Source organism: Sceloporus occidentalis, unplaced genomic scaffold, assembly GCF_023333645.1.
Source record: "Sceloporus occidentalis isolate IW3139 unplaced genomic scaffold, rSceOcc1.0.p SCAF_2, whole genome shotgun sequence".
NCBI lineage: Eukaryota > Metazoa > Chordata > Lepidosauria > Squamata > Phrynosomatidae > Sceloporus > Sceloporus occidentalis.
The window spans coordinates 9,043,518-9,068,662 of NW_028316982.1; the positions used below are offsets into that span (position 1 = coordinate 9,043,518).

A 25,145-nucleotide genomic window follows, 5' to 3' on the forward strand; every position below is an offset into this window, starting at 1 on the left:
AAATGGGATTAATTTGCAAAACCCATTAAATAAAAACTCTGCTGAATGTAGGAAAAATGAAGTCCATTCTCATCCACATACATAGCTGTAGTTCCATTCAGCTTTCATAAAAGCAAAATAACTTTCTAGTCCCTTTATTTGAGGGCAAAAAGCATACTCTTCCAATTGTCCCAATTTGACAGGAACAATTCTGGTTCATCCTTTGTTGTCCAACTTTTTGGATGCTTTTCTCTCTCATCCTACTTTCCTCATTTGTCTTTAGCTTACTTCATTTTCTGCAAACTGAGTTTAAAGTATGAAAGCAGTTTGCACTTAGGTCTGAAACACACTGCAGAAATAATCCAGTCTGAGACCACTTTAACTGCCCTGGCTAAGTGCTAGGGAACATGGGGATTCTAGTTTGTTGCAGCACCAGAGGTTTCTGACAGAGAAGGCTGAATGTTTAACAAAACTATTATTATTAGTAGTAGTAGTAATAGTAGTAGTATCTTATATCCTGCCTTTCTTCCAACATAGGGACTCAAGGTGGCGAACAACATGTATAAAACAATACAATTAAAAACAGTGCAAGAATATTAAAATAGATAAACATAAAATTTAAAAAATAAACAATTTTAAGAGTTAACTCAGTTATAAATTAATTCTCAGGATTCCATAGCATTGTGCTAGAGCAGTTAAAATGGCCTCAAACTGGATTAGTTTTGTAGCTTATTTTGGACTTTAGTTAACTAAAGGGGTAGAGAGGAGGAGGCAGAATCTTGCCCTTCTTAGGCAAAAGCCGACTGCCCCAATGAAATGCTGGGCTCATTGCCTTTTTGTCTCCTCTTCACTCAGTTGGGGCATTTCTCGAAGGGATTGCTAGAACTTGGAAGAGTTACATTTTTGTGGGCACATTCTAGAATTCACCTGATAGCCATTCAGACTGCGGGATTTTGGGGATTGAAGCCTACAAAGTCACTTTCTCAAGCTCAGTTTGTGACTAGGCAAGACAATGGGTCAGGCTATTTGCTAGGAGGATGGGGATTTATAAGTTTTATAGGAAATAGTAAGTAGAAGGCTGCAGTTAGTAACTCCCTTCTGGAAACAGCTTCATTGGCTGCTGCTTTTTTTTTTATAGGGTACAATTCAAAGACTTCTTATGACCTATAAAACTCTATACAGTTTAGTCCAGACTGAACTGGTGTCCACACTTAGAGGAAAATCTGTCTTACTGTCGGGGCTTTCGGATGTACAGTGGTACCTCGGGATACGAATTACCCAGGTTACGAAATTTTCAGGATACGAAAAAAACCCATAGGAAATTATTGTTCCGGGTTAAGAAAGTTTTTTCGGGTTACGAAAAAACTTTTGGTGCTTTTCTGCGCGATTTCACACCAAATCGCGGCTTTTCCCCATTAGCGCCTATGGGGATTCGGCTTGCGAAAGCCTTTCGGGTTACGAAATTGACAGCGGAACGAATTAATTTCGTAACCCGAGGCACCACTGTATGGGAAAGTTGAGTTGACTGCACAACTGGCACCCACAACAGGCTGATATCAAGAGGCTACATGTCCCAGTGGCCTGGAGGGTTCTAGGGTTGGCAGCACAATAAGGTAACAGGTGGAGGAACTGAGACAAATGGTAAGAACCCCCCCCCCCCAAGACTTGCCAAAGCAACTGCAATTTGTCTTGATTGATTTTCCCCATTTTAATAAATATATAATCTCCAATATCAATCTTTCAGCTTTGAGATGAGCAAGGAAGAGGAACTTGCTCACGGGTATCATAAATTACACAACCGATCAGAACAAAATATTGGCCCTCCCTTGCAGTTTTTAAAAAAAATCTCCAAAGAGATGCAATTAAGAAATATAAATTTTACACTATATTACAGCCCCACATGCTGAGTTCACAGAACTATGCAAGCATTCCCTTCTCAATGGGATAGGCAGGGTTCAGGATTCAACCCCACCCTCCCAAAGAGCTTTACCTCTGTCTGGCACACCTACGTATGCAACCTGTGCCCCACCCCACAGGCAGTTACAGCTTTATACCAACCTGTGCTCCCCCCAGTGCCTGCATCTCTGTCTCCTTTGTCATAAGATAAAAATATATTGAAGGTTGCCTGGCTTGCTGCTGGTGGATAGAGGAGAAAATGGGCACCAAGCATTCAACAGAATGGATGCTTATTCTGGGGATGAGAAGAAAGGGTGCCCCAGTTGTCTTAAAAAGGCAACAAAATATGGATAGGTTACAGGAGGCCCTGTGGAGCATCCCCAGTTGTAAACTGTCCTGCCTTCAGCTTCATCAGTAGGTCAGCGGTGCCTTCCCAGCCTTTGAGCTTCCAAGCTCCAGCTGTCCAGCTGCTAGTGTACCCAGGAATTCTTGGGCTCCTCTCGAGGCATTCCTCGGGCATCTTCTGGAATGTCTTCTGGCGCTGCAGCATAAAGAAAGAGAGAAAGAGGTAAACAACTGAGCAGACCCCAATGAAAGAAAGGCTGCACTCAACGCTGCTCTTTTGCTCCACTTTTGGTGATTCATTCTGCACTTTGTCCAGGGCTTAGCTTGCTAAAATATGGTTTTCTATTTCAAACTCAGTATTTTTTAAAGGATTTTGCATTTTGAAAATTTGTTATATTAATGTGGTGTTTTAATTGTGTTTTAAAATTGCACTGTACTAAATTGTACTAAAACAGAGCCCTGGTGGCACAGTGCTTAGATGCTGGTACTGCAGCCACAAGGTTGTGAGTTCGATCCCAGAGGAATCCAGGTTGACTCAGCTTTTCATCCTTTCATAGGTTGGTAAAATGAGTACCCAGCTTGTTGAGGACAATTGGCTTAGAGATTGTAAGTAGTTTAGAGAGTGCTGAGTTCACCATGAAGGGGGATAAAAATGTTAACCGCTAAATGCTACTGTTTTATTGCTGCTGTTTTTAAGCTTTTGTGAATCACTTTGGATCCAAGTTGGGAGAAAGGCACACAAATAAAATTAACTGGTTATGGAGAATGGTCTTTATACAGTCTGTGTCGTATATTTTCCTCCATTGTAATGTTCTGAAATGACTCTATACTTTTTAAACTAATGGTACTTGAATGGGGTAACCTGTTTTCTTCCATTGTAAAATGAAATGGAAAAAAAATGAAATAGAAAGGCAAGCTGAGTCAGACTGCTTTGGAATGATAGCTCCCAGAATCCCTCAGGTGACACGGCTAGTGGCTATGCTGGCTAGGAGAATCTGGGAGTTGTAGCCCAAAACTTCATTGCTCTAAACTTTGAGCCAAACAGATTTTGAATGGGAGAAATGGGCACATCCTCCTGGTGGCATCCAGACTACTTAACTCTACAGCCAGATTGAGGTCTATGATGGCTTCTTCTTTCCTTCCTTCCTTCCTTCCTTCCTTCCTTCCTTCCTCGTCTTTTGTCAGCAGGTGAACACTTTTTCATTCCAGCATGTAAAGGGATTTCTGTTTTAGTGTGCTATACTAATTTTATGAATACAAGTATGTTGGACAAGGACTATCTGGAAGAGCAGGGTTTGGATCCTGGCTCGGCCAGAGAAACTCACTGGGTGACCTTGGGCAAGTTGCACTCTCCCATCCTCAGAAGAAGGCAAAATTAAACCATTCTTGAACAAATCTTGTCATGAGAGGTTTGCCCTTAGGATCACCATGAGTCAGAAATGTCTTAAAGGCACACAACAGTGCTTATAATGTTTTAAATAGCTTTAATTCTTTTCCGGAAGGCCTTCCCAGACTGACCTTTGTCCAAACTAGAACAAGTCTGATTAAATCTCACCACTGTCGCTATATGTTAATTGATTTTAATTGGTTATTGTGATCTGTATTTATATGTGGTTTTATTATGGTAATTTTATTCAGGGAGGGAGGGTGAGGGTTTGGGGGAGTTGGGGGTTTGCGTTGTTTGATTATTTTGTATTGTATTAACTTCTGTTGTTACCCAACTCGATCCCCCAAAAGGAAGAGGCAGGATATAAATTAATATTTATAATTATTATTATTAATTCTACAGTTTATTTTTTGAATCTTAACTTTGTGTATGTTTTAAGCTTCATGTGGTTTTATTCTTTTTTAAAAACCTATAAGCAGTCTTCAGTCCCAGTCTTGGGAAAATGAAGTGATTAAACACCAGGTAGATGTGCCAGTTATGCCTGGTGTCGGCTTGTGTGTGGTAGGAGGACAGAGTGCCTGCAAACCCTTGGGCAGGGTTGCCATGGTGCCTGAAGGGTCTGGAAACCACGTCCTACGAGGAACGACTTAGGGAGCTGGGGATGTTTAGCCCAGAGAAGAGAAGGTTAAGAGGTGATATGATAGCCCTGTTTAAATACTTGAAGGGATGTCATATTGAGGAGGGAGCAAGCTTGTTTTCTGCTGCTCCAGAGACTAGGACCCGGAACAATGGATGCAAGTTCCAGGATAAGAGATTCCACCTCAACATTAGGAGGAACTTCCTGACAGTAAGGGCTGTCTGACAGTGGAACAAACTCCCTCAGAGTGTAGTGGAGTCTCCTTCCTTAGAGGTCTTTAAACTGAGGCTGGATGGCCATCTGTCAGGGATGCTTTGGCAGGGGGTTGGATGGGATGGCCCTTGCGGTCTCTTCCAATTCTATGATTCTAATGCCAGGCCTGCACCCTTCCTTACATGAACTGGCACTACTCACTCACCATGGCAGTGGGAACAGCATCTGTCCTCCTTTTCCTCCTCTTTAGAGCAAGAAGAATGAGAGCATTCCTGACGCTGACAGTGCGTCTCACCGGACTGAAAGGTGGAGAAAAGAACAGACAATTACAAAAGAGCCAAGACATACAGGTGCTAGGTCTATAGGAAGGGTATAGCAACTCATCTCCCCAGACTTTGGAGAAGTATTTCTTTGGATGACAGCTACTAGAAGCCTTTAATCAGCATCCAGGTATCCTGGCCCAGCTTAGCTTCTAAATCCAGATGGACTGTGGTGTTTTTCAGGGTGGTGTCTTGCTGCTGGGCTTTAGCTTCTGCTTATTCAATCTACTATCAAACCACTAACCTGGCTAAGATATCATTTCCTGACCCAAACCCAGCTGGGAACGGAACTGGCCTATTTAGCCAAGTATTTTCAATACTGTGTAGAGCCGCATCTCCATTGCAGAATGAATGCAGTTTGTCCCCACTTTCTGCCATGCTCAATGCTATGGAATTCTGGCATTTTCAGTTTTGTGAGATATTTAGCCTTCTCTGTGAGCGAGCTCAGGTGCCACCTCAAACGTGAACTCCCAGGATTCCACAGGATGGAGCCATGACGGTTAAAGCAGTGTCAAACTGCATTAATTCTGCAATGTGGCAGCAGCCTAAGAACGTTCTTGAGGATTTCCAGCCAGTTTTTCCAGATGTGCCTAAAAATGTTAGGTATGGGAGCTGGGATTATCTATGTGCAAAGCATGTGTTTTACCACTGAGGTACAACTGATCCTTTGTGCAGCACTGTGTGTCAGATGGAGACTGTGCCACCGTCTCTCTGAGGAACCATTCACATTATAGAATTATAGCACTATTATTCAACTTTAACTGTTATGATTCTGTCCTATTGAAACCTGAGATCTCTGTAGTTTGGGGAGGGGTATTTAGATTTCTCAGCCAGAGCACTCCAATGTCTCATGTTGTTGTTGTGGGCCTTCAAGTCACTTCCAACGTATGCTAACCCAAAGATGAACATATCACAGAATTTTCTTAGAAAGATTTGTTCAGAAGGGGTTTGCCTTAGCCTTCTTTTGAGGCTGAGAGAATGTGACTTGTCCAAGGTCACACAGCAGATTTCCATGGCCAGGTGTACATTTGAACCCTGGTCTCCAGAGTCTCAGTCCAGTGTTCAAACCACTACACCCCCTGGCTCTCCAAACTACAAAGCCCAGGATTTGGTAGGATGCTGACAGGATGATTAAAATGGAACAGTAGCACTATATTTCTGTAGTGCGAACGGGTCTTGAGTCAGAGATTAACTTCAGACCTGACCACACATATTGTGTTCTGCTCAGTATAAGAGCAGACAGACACTCAAACTCCATCTTGATCTGGTCAAGGGCATCTTCTGCATACAACCCCCCTTTTCATAACTTGTGTCCAACTACAGCAACTGTGTGATAGCACAGCATTTGCAAGTCACCCATTCATACACAGTATGGCTCATGAGATAGGGAAGCTGTCCCACTCCAGAATTATAGCCAGGCATCTCAACTTGACCAAACTAGGGCCTAGAAAAGTTAATTTTAGGGGATTACAACTCCCATCAAGCCTAGTGGCCATGCTGGCAGGGGAACTCTGGAAGCTGTAATCCTCCAAACTTGTTTTCCTGGCCCTAGGTCTGAACCCTGGGACTTTCCCACTCCTGGAATTGCCTCTGCACCACAGGGACACTCTCTCACTCACCAGACATGAGCAGGTGATGCATTTCATCTCCCCAAAGGGAGGCACTGTGGGGTGCCAGCTCTCATTGTGCAGGTACCACTGCCGCCCAAACTTGCAGGCTCTGGGACTGTCCGCCTGCATCATGTCCGAAAGTGCCAAGGGACTCTTCTCTGAAGCTAGAGAGAAAGGAGGGGAACACAGGGGAAATGAGGATGGGTGGATAGGACGAAAACACTCTTCTGTAAATGGTCCTTGGTGTCTGCACCATGATGCTGTCAAATACAAGACACCCAATTGAAGAGGCATTTAGGTCTGCTTCCTAAAGGGACCCATGAGAGTGACATTTCTGAAATGAACAAAAAGGGATAAGGAAGACTATGGCTGCTTGTACACGTAACCCCTAGGAGTTAGTAGTCTAGCACTGTGGGAGAAGAAGCCCTAAGGAAAGGACTGCATTTTCTGGTTGAGTCCAGAAGGGCTGCTCTGCACTGCAGAAATACTTCAGCTAGACCCCACTTTAACTGCCATGGCTCAATGCTATGGAATTCTTAAAATTGTAGTTTGTCAGTTCCATAGCACTGAGTGATGGCAGTTAAAGTGGAGTCAAACTGGCTTGTTTCTGAAGTGTGGATGCAGCCAAGGAGAGAGAGAGAGATGGAGCTGGAAAGGAACAGCAGTTGCTGAGCAGCAGTCCTTTTTCACCTTGAATAAGATAACGATATTTTCAGTTAGGTAATTTGGAAGGAACAAAGGCTAAATTCTTTGTAGCTTATTTCTATATTGCATTTGTTTCTATGTTGTTTAATGCTTTAAGATTTGTCTCTCCCTTTGTCTCTCCCTGGATCCTCTCCTGAGGGGGAACCAGATGATGTCTCTTTGAGTCTGGGAGGCACAGACTCAGGGATGCAGGTAGAGTTGGCAAGGAGCCAGCTCCCTGCATCCAGGAACTCAAAAGGACTACAAATCCCATCTTCCGTGAGTAGTTAGGAATGTGTTAGCTAGTGCGTTTAGGCCTTTTGTTATTTTCAACAATGGCTTGTCTGGAATGAACTCTGTAACTATGTTCTTTGACCTGCAAGGCAAGGAGGCTTTGCAAGAGCGATACAAATTCTTTCTATCCTATTCTATCCCTTTTTAAAATAAACTTCTTTCTTAAAAAGCATCTGCTGTCTCTCTGCTCCTGTACACGCGCCTTGACTCGGCTACTGGTTGTTCTGGGATTGGCAAGAAAGGAAACTAGGTCTCTCTCTCTCTATTCCTCACAAGTCCCAGTGTTTGTGAGGAAGGGGTAGCTGTGGAACTACAATATAAAATATAAATCTGATTAATTCACTGGGTGGTGGCAGCGGAAAGTTCTTTTTTTTGTAAAGGGATCCCCTGAGAGTAATAGCCACGCACAGGGCTTTGCCCCCAGGGATCATCACATGGTCCTCCTCCTTCTGTATCATGTCTTTTTAGACTGTAAGCCCGAGGGCAGGGAATCGTCTAACTAAAAGATTGTATGTACAGCGCTGTGTAAATTTACAGCGCTTCATAAATAAAGGTTAATAATAATAATAATAATCCAAATGTTGCAATGCGACCCTTCAGCACAGGCAGAAGAGTCTTCCAGTCAAGTCCTGCACAGAGTGATCAGATGTCTCAACCACAAAGGAGCACAAGGCACCACAAAATGTAGGACATTCAAGAAAAATTTAGGCTTACAAAAGAAAAGCTAGAAACACTAATATAAAATCATGCTTCTTTAGTCATGCTAAAAATGGAGGACATTTTGGAATTCTTCCAGGACAGAAGGCTGAAATGTAGGGCATGTCTTGGAAGAGGAAGATGTCTGGCTATCCTGAATCCTGCACTGGCACATCCTTGGATGCTTAGAATTTTTGAGATGGTATATATGTGTCAAATCTAATATGTAATTTTGTTGTACTGTTGTTCAATATTCATTCATTCATTCATTCATTTATTTGATCCAAGGCAGCCTATATCACTTTTAAAAAGGTAGTTAAAACAATTTTCTTAAAAAAAGAAATAGTTAGCATATTAAAATATAAAATGGAGATCATAATAAAATAGAACTAAAAAAAACCAACCTCACCACAAACCCTTTTTGTCACATAGATTTTAAACAAAAAAGCCTGCCTAGATTGTAGAATCATAGAGTTGGAAGAGACCCCAAAGGCCATCCAGTCCAGCCCCTACAATGCAGGAATACACAATCAAAGCACTCCTGACAGATGGTCATCCATCCTCTCTTTAAAAACTTCCAAAGAAGGAGACTCCACTGAGGCAGTATATTTCTTTGTGGAACACCTCTTACTGTTAGCCTACTGGCGAAAGGAAAAGAGAGAAGGGGCCAACCAATCTCTCACAGGAGGGAATTACACAATTTGGTTCCCTCCTGTGCCCATTCCCAATGAATCTGTAATGATAATGGGACCAAGAGAAAGACACACACACACACACACACACACACACACACACACACACACACACTCCAATATCTCTCTCTGTCTGTCTGTATTTGCAATATTCAATTATAGTTGGTCGCACAGAACCCGGAAAGAGGTACATAAACACCTGTGCGCTGTTGTGATGATGATCCTACTCTAAAGGCCTACTCAAGATCCTTGCCTGGTGAGGACAAGATGAGCCCTTTTCAAAAATAGGAAATATTTCAGAACTTCACTGCTTGGGTGCTTCATATATATATATATATATTTAAGACTCTCTCCACACGGGTAAAACTGTTCTTTGAAGCATGCATCCTCTCCAGCTTAGTGGTGACATACTGCTAGAGAGCCTAGGGCCGCATCTACACTGCAGAATTAATGCAGTTTGACACTGTTTTAACAGCCATGGTTCAATGCTCTGGAATTCTGGGATCTGTAGTTTGGGAAATATGTTAACCTTCTCTGTCAGAACACTTTGTTGCCATGACAAACTACAAAAACCAGGATTCCACAGGATGGAGCCATGACAGTTAAAGCAGGGTCAAACTGCATTAATTCTGCAGTGTGACAACAGTTACCAGTTTTGGAAACTGGTGTCAGAATTATTACCCGACTTCAATTTTTTGAGACCCCAATATGAATCTAGAATGCAAATCAGTTGATCTCTGTTGGGCACTGCTCAGCTAGAAACAGTACAACACTGAAGAACTTTAAAGGTCTATCTTTTAGGTGATGGTTAGAGAGCTGGCTGGCTAAAGGATTGGCAAAACACAATGCCTTTGAAGAACTTTGGTATCCATTTATAATTGATTTGAATGAAAGCCGGTTCCCACATGACCCCCTCCTTAGAAAGCACTGAAATTGTGAAAATCCCTTTTTAAACTGTAATGCTGTCATGGTAAATTAAGAGACCCAATGCAGTACAGTGGTTTGAGTGTTGACTACAACTCTGGAGATCAGCATTAGAATCCCTGCTCAGCCATGGAAACCCACTGGGTGACATTGGGCAAGTCACACTTTCTCAGCCCCAGAGGAAGACAATGGCAAACCTCCTCTTTTCCTGTAGCTTGAATCCATCACTCCAGGTCCTATTCTCTGGAGCAGCAGAAAATAAGCTTGCTACAACCTCAATAGGACCTACATTGGCTGCCTATTCGCTTCCGGGCGCAATACAAGGTGTTGGTTATAACCTATAAAGCCCTAAATGGCTTGGGCCCAGAGTACTTGAAGGACCGCCTCTCTCCATACAATCCGCCCCGCACGCTCAGATCCAGCAGGCAGCAGCTACTAAAAGTTCCAGAGGCTAGATTGAACAACACCACCAGAAGGGCCTTTTCGACCTCGGCCCCCATCCTCTGGAACGTGCTGCCTACGGAGCTCCGTTCAGCAACCTCCCTGGCCCAATTCAAGAAGGAGCGAAAGACGCTTCTCTTTAGGCAGGCTTATCCCTAAGCCTCTGCCTTGTGAGCCCTTCCCCCCTCTGTTAAGTCCCTGTTAAGTCCCTTTGTTAGTTCCCCTGTTAGCCATTGGTGAGTCATCTGTGATTTGGCACAGACTATTTTTACTGTATTGATGGTTTTAATATGTTGTTTTAATAATTGTATGGATGTCTGCTGTGAACCGCCCTGATGTTTCGAAGGGCGGTATACAAATAAAGTTTATTTATTTATTTTAATAGGACACCCCTTCAAATATTTAAACAGGGCTATCATATCAACCTTCTCTCATCCAGGCTAAACATACCCAGCTTCCTAAGTCTCTACTCATAAGGCATGGTTTTCAGACCCTTCATCATTCTAATCGCCCTCCTCTGGACATGAGATCCCTGAGTTCATAAGACTTAATGAATTTTAAATGTAGATTGTTGTTTTAAACTGATGTATGTTTTAACTGATGTTGTGTTCTTAACTGGTCATTGATCCCTGTCTCGATTCATAGGGAGAGGCAGGTAATAATAATAATAATAATAATAATAATAATAATAATAATAATAATAATAGCTGCTGAAAATAGGGTGACTTGGAGCTCTCGCATTCACCAAATGTTAAATGGCAGCTAACAACAAAGAACAACAAAACAAAACTGGAAGTGATGGCACTGAAGTGTGTAAAGATCTCCAAGGCCCCTTGCAGATACAATGCAGTCCCCAAACGCCTGATGTTTGCTCACGCTCACCCCTGTTTTTCAAGATCAGAGATCTGTATATGTACAAGTAGGAGCAGAGCTTGTACTGCAGCCTCTTCACCAATATCTTTTCATAAACCCTAGAGATATAAATATTTGCCTATTTTGCTAACTCATGCATGAAGAAATTTCAAAAGTTTTCTCCTGGTTGGGTAAGAGAGCTTTGAGCGTTTTTTGGGTAATTTTTCACACTTTCAAAAAATTCACTTGCATCCCAAAACAATGTATTTTAAGTGGAATTCTTCATACAATGTGCAAAACACACTACTAGCTACACAAAATACACCGTTTTCTGGGCAGAACGTGTAGGTCTTTGGGTGGAAAAACATTCTTTGCACAAATGAATTTCACACACAAAAAAGTAAAAAATCTGAAAAACTCACAAGGCCACCCCCTTTTCTAAATGTGTTGGTATGGGCGTGTCTCCGTATTGTGCACCAGAGCAGCAGTATCAAGATGCAGAGGTACCCTTCTCAACAGGGACAAGAATATTGTCATGCATATTTTATATTCTTAAATATGCTTAGATAGCTGGCAAGCATGTATATTTTGGTAAGTGCTCTTTTAAATGGTGTAAAGCATTTTAAAGAAGCATTGACTCAGAAGGCAGGCAAATACTGTTTTGCCATAGCTCTTTAACAATCCCTGTGCCAGAAGATCACAGGAGGAGTCAACTGCCTACTCCACCCTACTCTACCCCCTCCAGGAACATACCTGTTTGGTAGTAACCAAGGGACTTGTTGCTAAATCCAGCCTGACATGGTAGTGTTGGCCTGGCATGCTTAACTCACCTGGGCATTGCTTGCAGCAGTCCGATGGGTTGGCACGGATGGGATTCCTGCAGGTCAGGACAGGACACTGCACCTTCTCACAGTGTACTTCCCCCGAGGCTCCCTATGGAAAGGTATGCAGGTACAAACCCGTGAGCATTAGCACAAATGGGGCCAGAGCACCATGCAAGCACATGCATGCATACATATTGTATCTCAAGCCAGTTTCCATACATTATAACAAGTCTGTAGCAGCTATGTACCCATGCTTTGCTTGCTCATTAATAGGAGCTCTAAAAAAGCAGCTAATTCCAACTTCTCACCTAGGCTGCTGATAGTCAAAAGACTTTCCCCGCAGGGTGGAAGCACACATAACAAACTGCATCACATTTGCCTTAACCAGCTACTCTATGGAAAATGAAGAGAGTGCAAGAAGCACTTAGTTGCATACTGATGAACAAAGGGAAACATTTCAAACTTTTTAGACTATAGATCCCAGAATCCCTTAGCCAATATGTCTAGTGACCAGGCTGGTTGGGGGAATCACAAAGAATGATTTTCCTCAGCTCTAGGCTCAACCACTTTCAGCTCCAAGTATAGACTCGCTTTATTAAGTGAGTTCTTCATATGAAAAAGTTCCCTACAGACAGAAATTCTGAGGCCCAATAAGGAGTCAGATATAGAATCATAGAATTTTAGAGTTGGAAGAGACCGCAAGGGCCATTCAGTCCAACCCCCTGCCATGCAGGAACTCTCAATCAAAGCAACCCCGACAGATAGCCATCCAGCCTCTGTTTAAAGACCTCCAAGGAGGGAGACTCCACTACACTCCAAGGGAGTTTGTTCCACTGTCAAACAGCCCTTACTGTCAGGAAGTTCCTCCTAATGTTGAGGTGGAATCTCTTTTCCTGCAGCTTGCATCCATTGCTCTGGGTCCTGTTCTCTGGAGCAGCAGAAAACAAACTTGCTCCCTCCTCAATATGATATCATTTAAAGTATTTAAACAGGGCTATCATATCACCTCTTAACCTTCTCTTCTCCAGGTTAAACATCCCCAGCTCCCTGAGTCGTTCCTCATAGGGCATGGTTTCCAGACCCTTCACCATTTTGATCGCCCTCCTTTGGACACGCTCCAGTTTCTCAATGTCCTTTTTGAATTGTGGTGCCTAGAACTGGACACAATATTCCAGGTGGGGCCTGACCAGAGCAGAATACAGTAGCACTATTACTTCCCTTGATCTAGACACTACTATTGATGCAGCTTAAAATCGCATTGGCCTTGTTAGCTGCTGCATCACACTGTTGACTCATTTTCAATTTGTGGTCTACTTGGACTCCCAAATCCCTTTCATATGTAGTCTTGTTCAGCCAGGTATCTCCCATCCTATATCTGTGCATTTAATTTTTCTGCCCTAAGTGCAGTACCTTACATTTATCCATGTTGAAATTCATTTTGTTAGCTTTGGCCCAGCTTTCTAATCTATTAAGGTCATTTTGAATTTTGATCCTGTCCTCTGGAGTATTAGCTACTCCTCCTAGTTTGGTGTCATCTGCAAATTTGGTAAGTATGTCTGCCATGAGCATTGGTTTCCTCACCCTCCAACATTTATGTCCAAAAAAAAAAAAAAAGATTGATGACCTGACCTTGCAGGTACAAATGGCGCATTTAATGAGACCGAAGGGTGGGACGACAGGGTGCCAATGAGTTCCAGCTTCTCGCCATGTCTTGTCACCTTCAAAGTAACAACCTAAACCAGAAGAAGGAAAGTCAGAGTGCCACTCCTAAATTTCGAAGGCTGGACAAACATCTTCAGGCTGCTTCAGACCCTCTGTCTAAAACAAGACTACCAGTACTTCCCCCCTGTCAATAAACGCATGGGTATAAGATTTTCAGAGGACTTTCTCTGACTGCCATCCATGGCAGAAATACAGCATACAGTTACAAAAGAAAGAGGTTTCTCTGTGGCACAGCACAATTTTGGAATGCCTTTTTGATGGACATGCAAATAGCATCAACTTTCCTTCCTTTTCCACACCAAAACAAACTGCAGATTATTGCTCAGGGGACATTATTTTTTGTTTTTAAAAATGATTTCTCTATTTTAAATGATTTATTTCTTCATTTTTGCTGAACAGTTTAATGCCTCATAACCCAGAACTCAGACAATTCCTCTTTCTCTTACCATCACTGTTGTATCGGGTTTTCTCAGCTCTCTGTCTTTCTTCCTTCTTCTCTGTTCAAAAAGAGATAGTGAGGAGACACCCGTACAAGCACATATTGGACATATAGAGGAAAATGAAGTATCTGCTGTGGCTGCTGAGTATTCTTATGCAAGTCTCTGTCTTTCCCCTCTACTGCTATGGTGCCCCCCTCCTCGATGTGTAGGATTACAATGCCAATATGAGCGGTGGGAATTGCAACTGAATGAACCCAAAGGGCAGAGGGTTGGAGAAGGCTGTGACCTCAGGGGATACAATTGGAACCGCTGTTGGTTCACCATCACATCTCACCTTCATGTCATGCCCAGAACCCACCTCTTGTCCAGAGCCTAGAAAAGTTACTTTTTTAATTACTGCTATTGACAATCTGGAACGCGTCCAGAGGAGGGTAACCAAAATGATAAAAGGTCTGGAAACCATGCCTTATGAAGGCTGGCTTAAGGATTTGTGTATGTTTAGCCTGGGAAACAGAAGGTTAAGAAGTGACACGATAGCCCTGTTTAAATATTTAAAGATTGTCATATTGAAGATAACAAGCTGCTGCTCCAGCGACTAAAACACAGAGCAGATTCTGCCTCAAAGTAGAAATAACTTCTTGACAATAATTGCTGTTTGACAGTGGAATATGCTGCCCAGAGGGTAGTGGAGTCTTCCTGCATGGCAGGGGTTGGACTGGATGGCCCTTGTGGGTCTCCTCCAACTCTATGATTCTACTCCCAGAACCCACTGCAGCCACCAGGACCATTAATTCTTGTTCTGCTCCTGTCCAACCCAATCCATTGTATGGCCAGAATCCTGTATGGCACAGCATAAGATAGCGGTTCTGCATACAGAACTATGTTATCACTGTCCATTTAACACCTTCTGGACTTACCACTGCCCCCCCCCCCCCCCCCGTCACCACTCCTTGCCTTTTGCAGTGCAGTGTTGGGGGGCTGAAAAAGCATAAAGATATGACTCTATAGTCAGGTGTGAAATGATTCCCTCATCCACTGAGGCCTTGGGTGTGTGCCCTATAGTAGTCTCAATGGGTGATGTAATCATTTCATATCTGGCTATGGAGACAGACGGAGAGAAGGAGGAGGTGGGATGGTGGAGGAAGAAGGGACGTTTCTTTGGTCCACCTCCATCAGGCATGCAATGGAACGCCTGGATGGTGACTGCAGCAGCTCTACAGTAAGTCAAAGGGGTCTGTCTTGGTCGATGCAGAGGGAGGAAGCACCAGCCTCCAAAACAATCAAAAAAAGACATAGTTAGAGGTTGGACTTATTCCTGCGATGCCACTAATAGGATGCCAGTCTGTTTGTTAGTCTGTTCAAAACTAATTAACGGGCAAATCATCCTGCTTTAATACTTCAGTCGTGTGTGCTTATTGTGATGGAGGGGTCCCTCGAGATTATAATTCTTTCTGTTCCCAAATGCAGAGGTCTGGCCTAAAGGCTGTCTTCCACCTTAATTTCCATCAGGTAGGGAAAATCCCTTCCTCTGCACCTTCTCCATTCCTACCCCTTGCAGGCCTGACTGTGCCTTGTTCTGCCTTGTCTTGTCTTACCTTCATCACACATAGGACAACACTGATCCTTTGGGTGCACCTGTTGGGTGCAGTTGAGGGGCTGGCACAAGACTGGATCACAAATTACTGTGCGCTTCTGTGGAGCAAGATGGGACAGGAAAAGAAGAAGAGACATTCTCAAAAGCCTGGCTTGCAAGATGAAGGATGGAGCAAACTGCCATTCACCCAACTCTTCTGCTCCTGTGTGGTTTCGTTGTTTACAAACCAAGTTTCAATCCAGCACAGTGGCTCTTGCAGCCTTGCTTTGAAGGCCCTGCCCAGCAACCCTGCAAAGTGGGCTGCTTGCCAAGCCTCTTCATTCTTAAGCAACTGCCACCAACTCACCTTCCTCCATATCATTTTCTCAGTATTTGGAAAAGCTGCATGTTTGCACTGTTGTGCCTTAAATACTTCATGGAAGCATGAAAGGCAATAAAGTCCCATGTGCTGTGCAATGTTCTTCCTTCAAGTACTCAGAAGGTCCACTGTTATAGAGAGTGCAGACTGCAACTCCACAAATTTCTGAGAATTGCCCCTAAAGAAGGCCAACTGATCAGAAAACCAAAACAAGTTGGGCTTTTTGAGAAATAAAAGTTTTGGACCACTGCATAGCATATGAGACTTTGGCGGGTTACAGACCGCCCGTTTGGGGTGGGGTGCACCCGCCCCTTCCCCCGCTGTATCGGGGCCTCAGTGTCTAGAGCGGCAGCTGCTGAGGCCCCGATCCGCCGCTTTTCAGGCTGCGGGGAAGCGGCAAAAGGCCCCTTCCCTCATCCCTCATCCTCAGCCTGGAAAGGGGTGTCCTTGGGGCTTCAAGCGCCAAGGACACCCCGTGGTGGTGGGGAGGAGGAGAAAGGGGCCGCTTGGCCCCTTTCTCCTTTGGTCCTCTGGGCGCAGCCATGTGAAGGCTGCGTCCAGCGGACCAAACCAGGAAGGAGCTCCAAAATGGAGCTCCTTCCTGCTCCGCGCTAAGGGCGCACTAAGCGCCCTGGCGCAGAGTGAGGACGTCACGTCCGCTCCGCCCCGTATAGAGGCGGCGCGGTCATGACGTCCTCATGGCAGCGGCCGTGTGGAATGGCCACTGTCATTTTGTGCACGCAGAGCGCGCACTAGGGTTAGGTGGGTGTGGAAGCACCACCCCTTTCTAACCATAGTTCGTGCTCTGTGCGTACTTTCCTGCCCATTTGTAACGGGCCATGGTCTCCTTTCAGTGTGAATGCATGCTTTCCAGTTTTTTTGTTCTGTTCCTCATATCCTCCAGCGAACATGAGCACCAAGAATTCTGTCTGGGATATTCTAGGAGTTGTATTGAAACAAGAGGACTTTCCCCCAGCTTTGCAATTCATTATGCACAGGATCTATTATGTTTGAACATTCCTGCAAACTATGCTAAGAATGCAGTTGCAGCATTCACCCCCATTGCAGGCAAGCTGGCATAACTGGAAACCAAAAATAGTAATATGTTCCTTTTGTGACATTTAGTTTCTCATGTCTGTCTCTGTGTGTAGTAAATTGCCATTCCAGGAGCCATAATGGAGATGCTGGTGAACAAGCCAGAAAAAATTAGGACCCTGTCTCAATGTTTCTGTTTTTTCCAAAGCTTTTTTTCCAAGACAAAAATGGGAAAGATTGAATTTTTTAAAACAACACAACAACAAGGATTTTAGAATATTTACTTTTAGATTGATGGATGACTTGTTTAAGACAAGCTGCTCATATATTTGCTCACCCCAAATTATTGCTAAAAACTATATAACAGGAAAACTTTTATGAAAGACAATATACAGTATCAGATCATTGCAATTCCCTGGCTTGGGATCCTTTTCTTGTGTCCTTTTATGGGAATGAATGAACCCTGTCCGCTAGACATTATGGAAGATTAGAGGAGACAAAACAATTTTCTGTTTTGTTAATGTGATTTTTTTTCTTTTGATTTTGTTATTTGTTGCTTGCTTCTAATAAAACGTAAAAACCAAAGGTTCTCTACAATTCAGGACATTGTAGCCAATAATAATAATAATAATAATAATAATAATAATAATAATAGTAATAGGAATTAAGTTTGTAACTATTGCCTGACTGGACTGTATTTTGGCATTTATGCCAAACAAAATGGTGTAATTGTATCATAATGTGTATATAACACATGTTATGTTCCTAAAATAACAGAGTGACTTTCAACCTGTAGAGGGTGCTAATGGCTCTGTTTTCTTCCATTTTTGCTATTTCTTCAGTTTTCTTCAATTTTGTCAGTATTTCTTCCTACAATGTCTGAGGTTTTTTTTGTTCTGGGAAAAGGGGGAAACATTCTTTGCTTATGGTTTCAACATTTCTGGAAATTTTACATCTCTCAACAGATCAGCTGGAGGTTTTATCACATAGAGGTGAAACCTTGCTGGAAAAAAATGTGTCAGGGAATGCAGGGAATTTTACAGAGTCTTGGGGAAACTGTGAACAATGAGAGGTCCACAGGTTCACCCACTCATGTTATAAAATTACAAAAGGCTGTTCTTATGCCTTCTTCTAGAGGCAAAAGTAATCACAACAGCTCCATGCAATAGTGAATCCTCCAGATGCAAAGGGAATTCTACAGGCCAGGTGCCGCGATTAGGATGTAACCCAAATCTGGTAAAGAAATAGTCACCGCATGGTTCGAGCAAGGCTGGTGGAAGCATCACTCTGCAATAGGAGAGCAATAGGTGTACAATAGGAGTTCTCTCCTCTTGGATTCAACAAGAATCCAATACATCTTAACATGATAGAAGAAATTCTGCTTACTTTTCAATGATTTGTCACAAGCTGGGACTTACAATTGTGTAAAAAAAGGTTGCACATTTTGTGCAAAAAGTATGTTTTTATAGAAAATGTCATTATTATTATTATTATTATTATTATTATTATTTTTGCACAAACAAAAGATTTGTTTAAAAGTCCTGGAAGGGGTGGGACCTCCCAAAAATGTACAATGGTCATATTATCACGTTTTTGATGTTTTTGTTTCATGTGTGAGAATGAAAAAAGTGAAGATTTACCATCTATACTCAACTATAGTTCAACCTCATGTTTAAGTCGAGGGGAGGTTTTGGGACCAAAATTGTGGATTTTGATATGACCTGTGGATACATTGAGGGTAAAACGTAGGGGCATATAACAAAGCATGAATGAAGCAAAGAAAATGATGTCAAATATTTAACAAAATTCCAGAAAACATAACTGTTTGTGCTCATCCTAAAGGCTGGATGGTAAAGGGGTTGGTGCTTCTTTTAGATGCTGCTACACTGGAGGTTTAATGAAGTTTGGCACTGCTTTAACTGTCATGGCTCAATGCTGGGATTTGTAGTTCTGTGAGCTATTTAGCTTTCTCTATCAGAGAGCTCTGGTGCCACAACAAACTACAAATCCCAGGATTCCACAGGATGGAATCATGACTGTTCAAACTGTGTCAGGCTGCATTCACACTACAGAAATAATCCAGTTTGACACCACTTTCACTGCCATGGCTCAATGCTATGGTATCCTGGGAATTATAGTTAGTTGTTGCACCAGAACTCTCTGATAGAGAAGGCTAAGTAGCTCACAAAACTACAGATCCCAGAATTCCATAGCACTGAACCATAGCAGTTAAAGTGGTGTCAAACTAGATTATTTCTGCAGTGCGGATGCACCCTAAAATCCAGTGTAGCAGCACCCAGCATATTGTCCTATCTTCTTTCCACTCACCTGGCAGCTACATATGGAACATTTCTTGTCATAGTTTGGAGCCCAGCGGGAGCCATGCAGTCTGTGTTGTCCCTCAAAAAAGCAAGAATTGGGGTCTTTCTTCAGCTCTTCAGGATCCTTTGTGTTCAGATCTTCCAGGATCTCTTCTTCTGGGCCTTCAGGGGACAGCCGCATACCTCCTACTTCACAGTGGTTAGGAATGTGCACCTAAAGGAAGAATGGCTATTAGAGAAATGGAATGGGATTCAGCCAAATGAATGGATACCAAAGCAAATCAGGACTGAACTCTCCCTAGAAGCCCACACCGAACAAACTGAGGTTGTCCTACTTTGAACATGAGCGAACATGACTCACAGGAAAATATAATAAAAGTGGAAAGCACAAGCAACAGAGGAAGGCTGCAATAAAGATGGGTCGATTCAATCAAGGAAGCCATGGCCCTGAGATTGCAAGACCATTGAAGAGGCTCTTGGAGGCTTCACCCATAGTCCACTGTAAACTGAAGCCAACTTGACAGCAAATGATAACAACAAATGGGATTCTGCAACTCCCAAAAGCATGAATGGAAACAGACCAAATGCAAGGGCAAGGACTTGCTCAAAACTTAAATCTGATAAGCGCAGCCAATGGTGTGGAATGCTTACTTTGCTTCTGTGGAGGTTTTTAATCCCTGCGTTCCACAACATTTGCTATGCTGTTCAGGACCAATGGGAGGTGCAATCAAACAACATCTGGGGGGGGGGCACAGTATCTATTACCCCAGGTGCTGAGATTTCAGGGACAAAACCTGAAACCAAGGGATAACCTTTTGTGATTTCATATCTGGCAGCCCTGATGATGTTACAAGGAGCTGCCTCTGGTGATGTCATTAAAAATGGTACATGCAAACAAAGTTGGACCATTCTCATAAATCACACAAAACTCTTAACAAATGAAGATGATACTATGTTAATATGCTTCTATGCAATGCAAACAAGATATCTCTTTCCTGCAACATTTGAGCTTTTCCCTGCCAAAACCAACCCCGCTTGCCTGTTGATTTAGGACCAGTCCACCTGTCTCCCACCTACAAGTGCCAAATGCTCTGTGAATTTTCTCAGGACAGATGGTATTCACTTCCTTTTCAATCCCAGAACAAGCACCAATGTGCAAATGGAGGGAAGGCACACGTGCCACAGCGACTACTTGATGCCAAGACAGCTGGCAGCCTCCCAGCCAAACATAGCATCTGGGAAGCCATCGGTAATGTTGGCTTGAGGCCCAGCTAAGCCACGAGGTGGACGAGAGCCTGTCTTTGCAAATTTCCCTGTTATGAATTTTCCCACTGCAGACATCAGGGGAATGAGTACTGAGAAATGCCTGGCAAGGGAACACAGCTCAGCTTGGCCAAGACCTAACAATGAGGAAGACGCCAGGGCAAACTTCTCTGGAAATATAGCTGACTATGTTGTCATGGACAATTAGCAGCTTGGGAAAGTTATCTTTTGGACTATAACTCTCAGAATCTTTCCAGCCAACATGGTCATTGGTTGGGGGATTCTGAGAGTTATAGTCTAAGAAAATAGTTTTCTCCCCAAACCCTGGGTCACAGAATCATAGAATCACAGAGGTGGAAGAAACCCCAAGGGCCATCCAGTCCACCTCCATTCTGCCATGCAGGAAAACACAATCAAAGCACTCCAGCCTCTGCTTGAAAACCTTGAAAGAAGGAGGGAGACTCCACCACACTCTGAGGCAGCATACTTCAATGTCAAACAGTTCTTACTATCAGGAAGTACTTCCTAATGTTTAGGTGGAATCTCTTTTCCTGTAGTTTGAATCCACTGCTCTATGTCCTAGTTTCTGGAGCAGCAGAAAACAAGCTTGTTCCATCCTCAATATGACATCCCTTCAAATATTTAAACATAGCTGTCATGTCACTTCTTAACCTTCTCTTCTCCAGGCTAAATATGCCCAGCTCCTTAACCTGCTCCTCATAGGGCATGGTTTCCAGACCTTTCCCATTCTGGTTGCCCTCTTCTGGACATGGTCCAGCTTGTCCACATCTTTCTTGAATTGTAGTGTCCAGAATTGGACACTGTTCCAGGTGAGGTCTGACCAAAGCAGAATAGAGTGGTACCATTACTTCCCTCAATCTAGACATTATACTTCTGTTGATGCAGCCTAGAATTGCATAAGTTTTTAACCTGTTGCATCACATACCACCATAAATATAAAACTGGTAGCCCTCGACCCTGTGGCAGTACAAGCCCCATGACCTCTAACCAGCACAGATAAAGATGAGGAATCATGGAGACTGCAGTCCAGCAACATCTGAAGGGGCAGGTTGCTCACCCCTGATATATAGTCTGAAGGGGTACAGACTCAAACCAGAGTTATCATTCGAGTGAATTCTGTTAAACGTGAAAAGAAGATGAGACAATTCATCAGGTTTTGGTAGAATACAGACATCAGTATGTATGACTATGGATGGTAGAATAGGAAAGCATGCGAGGTCTGGAAGCTTGTTTGCTCTAGCTAGGGGTGCCACGTGCTGAGATTTCAGGGACAAAACCTGAAACCAAGGGATAACCTTTTGTGATTTCATATCTGGCAGCCCTGATGATGTTACAAGGAGCTGCCTCTGGTGATGTCATTAAAAATGGTACATGCAAACAAAGTTGGACCATTCTCATAAATCACACAAAACGCTTAACAAATGAGGACGCATACACACCTTTCAAGTCACTGCTCTCAAAGTGAGGACCCTGAGGGCTGGAGAAGAGGGGCTAGACTGAGATTTGGGAACTTTACTTTTTGAGGCTGAGTGCTGATTCAGGAAGGCAGAAACATTTCTTCTGCTGCTGGTTAAAGTTGCCCCCTACCTGTTCCACAAGATGCATATGATCCTTCTTATCCTTTTAGAATAACTGAATCATAGAGCTGGAAGGGGATGCAAGGACCATTCCTGCCATGCAGGAAAACGCACTAAAGCACTTCTGAAAGATTACCATCCAACCTCTGTTTAACCCCCCCCCCCCAAAATAAATAAATAAATAAATAAAGAGTCCACCATCCTTTGAGGTAGTCTGTTCCACTCTCAAGCAAGTTTTACAAACCATCAAGTTTTTCTTAATGTTCAGGTGGAATAGTTTCTTTCTTGTAATTCTTATAAACATGAATCCATTTGTTCATGTTTTCATCTCTGAAACAATCAATAACAAATTGGCTCCATCTTCTACAGGACACCCCTTCAGATACTTAAAGATGTCTATCATATCATCTCTCAGGGTGCATCTACACTGTAAAAATAATGCAGTTTGACACCAGTTTAAGTGCTGTAGCTTCATCCTATGGAATCTTGGGATGTATATTTTTGCAAACTTGCTAACCTTCTCTGCCAAAGTGTGCTGGTGCCTCACAAACTACAAATCCCAGGGTTCTGTAGGAAGAAGCCATGACAGTTAAAGTGGTATTAAACTCAATTATTTCTACACTATAGATGCCCCCTCAGTCTTCTCCTCTCCAAATTAAACACAGACATATTCCTCAGTCATTCCTCATAGGGCTTGGTTTCCAGACCTTTGGTCCATCGTGGTCACCATTCCAGCTTGTCAATATCCTTCTTAAACTGTGGTGCCCAAAAGTGGACACAGTATTCCAATTAAGGTCTGCCCAAAACAGAACAGAGTGGCACTCTATTTTGCACAGCTCCACAGGGGTAATTATAGATCCCTTGTTGCTGCCATCAGATTCAGTACTGAAATTCAGAAAGACACAGCAGACCAGACAAAAAGCACCACTTTTCAAAGTGCTGCGTTGCTTTACTAACCAAGACATCAAGTGTTCCTATCTGCCTTGACTACAAGTAGATCTGCACTTCTGGAAGGATCCTGAGTTGGAAGCATGGATCTACAGGTGAGCCTTGTTTGATGGCTCATACTAGCATACTAAATCAACAGCAACAACAACATTTTCAAACAGGCTTAGGATATGAGTTAACAGAAAAACACATCTAAGGGGCAATTCCATTAGGGTAGTTATCTGGATGGTGTTGTACAGTCAGCCATCTATAGCCACAGATTTTTTAATCCATGGATTAAAGCATCCACAGTTTGAAAATATTTTAAAAATATATAAATTCCCCCAATCAAACCTTGATTTTGCCAATTTACTATGTCATTGTATTTAATGGGACTTGAGCATCCACAGATTTTGTTATTCATGGGGGATCCTGGAACCAAATCTCAGCAGATAGCAAGGGTCCATTGTATTAGGATAAACACAAAAGTTCATTGAGGGAGTCTTTCATGACCGGGCCAAATTTAAGCAGAAAGCATCTCTCCATAAGTCAGCAGTTCCTGCTGATGGTTGGAGCAAATGTGAAATTGTTGTTAGTTGTTGTGTGCTTTCAAATAATTTTTGACTTATGGAGACTCAAAGGCAAAGCTATCATGGGGTTTACCGGTAACATAAACAATAAGAGTTGATCAGTCCTCATAAAAGGAGAGTGATTTCTTTTGTCCATTACAAAAAGTGATGGTGTGAGAAAACTTTTCAAATAACCACGTATTCCAAATTCTAGTCCACCATCTTTCCAGAGTTAAATCTCTTATATTCCAATGGGTAGCTATTTCACTTCTTACAGCAACCAGAAGGAAGACGATAAAAAGTTTTTGTGTTTCAGAGAGCTGTTTTCATTTAATGTTTTAACTTTCAATGGGAAAAGTTTTTCATTGCTGAATTTTGGCAACAAAACCAGAGGCAGGCATAGCAACATAGTATAGATGTCTGGGAGTAGAAATGGCCCCTAAATCAGCAGACATTGCCTAGGCCTATACTAAACAAACAAACAAACAAACAAACAAGCACACCTGTGTTATCTACAGCCTGCATAACATACTATCTCAAGAAGTACAGTTTTGCCCCATCACTTCTCTTCCATACCCAGAAAAACTCCACCTGTTGAATGTTTTGCCTGTTAAGCGCCGCTAAAAGCTCTGAGCCTTCCTTAGGGAAGAACAAAGGCGTAAGAACCCTACTGGCTAGGAATGCAAAATCCGTATGTTAAGTGCAGAATTTACAATCTTGGCAAGCAGCCGTATCTGGCAGCTAGCTACGCTTCTAAATTTCCCCACTTGCTAAGGAACACAGAATAATTTTGGAAGCTCTCGTTCTCTGTGACCTCAGTCACTGTCGATTTACAATGGCTTTTTAACACTCCAAGCTTTCAAACCATGCCCAAAATATCCCTGGGAGGGAGATACTTAAGCATCTAATTTGGCAAGGCGACCCAGAAGTCTCAACTCTTGTTTCCCTCAGTGCAAGAAGATCTTATGATTTATTTACTGCATTCCACTTTTGATATTTAGATAAGAAAGGACCCGATGGCGCCATTTTTGACAGGACCTTTCAACCCCACTTACCTCAAACAATGGCGTCACTTGCTGTCACCCGGTGTGATCATGTTGGGATGGGAAAGTGGCAGCGATCTCACCACCAAATGCCTCTGGAAGGCTGGGTGCTGCTTCCCAAGGGTAGGCAGGTGGGCAGTCCAGTGGGAGCATGATGAAAGACCCTGGCTGGGGGAGAGACACTTGCAAGGGAGGGAGAGATGCAACCCCCGTGAAACAGAGGGGAACTCCAGAGTAAAAGCCATGGGGCAGCACAGTGGCTGCCTGGGTGCTCTAGTGCATGCTCTGCTTTGATTCTGGAGCTTGGGGGGGCAGCAGGAGGCAGCGACTGCCTCTGTCCACCTGCCCCAACCCATTCATTCTCTCCTTCCCTCCCTCTCCTCCAGTGATGGCTGTACCTTCTGTTGCTCTGGCCGTGGTGCACTAGCTGTCTCCTCCTTCTCCTTCAGCTCCTCAGTAGTGGCAGTATAGCCTGGCAGCT

General features: G+C 43.1%; 1 protein-coding gene across 1 annotated transcript in view; it reads right to left on the bottom strand.

The window, feature by feature from the left end:
• Positions 1–1,691: 1,691 nt before the first annotated feature.
• LOC149317949 (chordin-like) overlaps positions 1,692–25,145 on the bottom strand; it is a 76,423-nt gene continuing 52,969 nt past the window's right edge. Inside the window, exons 16-23 of the mRNA XM_089507531.1 lie at positions 19,272–19,478; positions 15,552–15,648; positions 13,963–14,013; positions 13,424–13,527; positions 11,801–11,903; positions 6,397–6,551; positions 4,663–4,756; positions 1,692–2,416 (exon numbers count right to left, since the gene is read on the bottom strand). Coding sequence (XP_089363657.1) covers positions 2,346–2,416; positions 4,663–4,756; positions 6,397–6,551; positions 11,801–11,903; positions 13,424–13,527; positions 13,963–14,013; positions 15,552–15,648; positions 19,272–19,478 — 882 coding nt within the window. The 3' untranslated portion in view covers positions 1,692–2,345. The remainder of the gene's footprint in view (positions 2,417–4,662; positions 4,757–6,396; positions 6,552–11,800; positions 11,904–13,423; positions 13,528–13,962; positions 14,014–15,551; positions 15,649–19,271; positions 19,479–25,145) is intronic.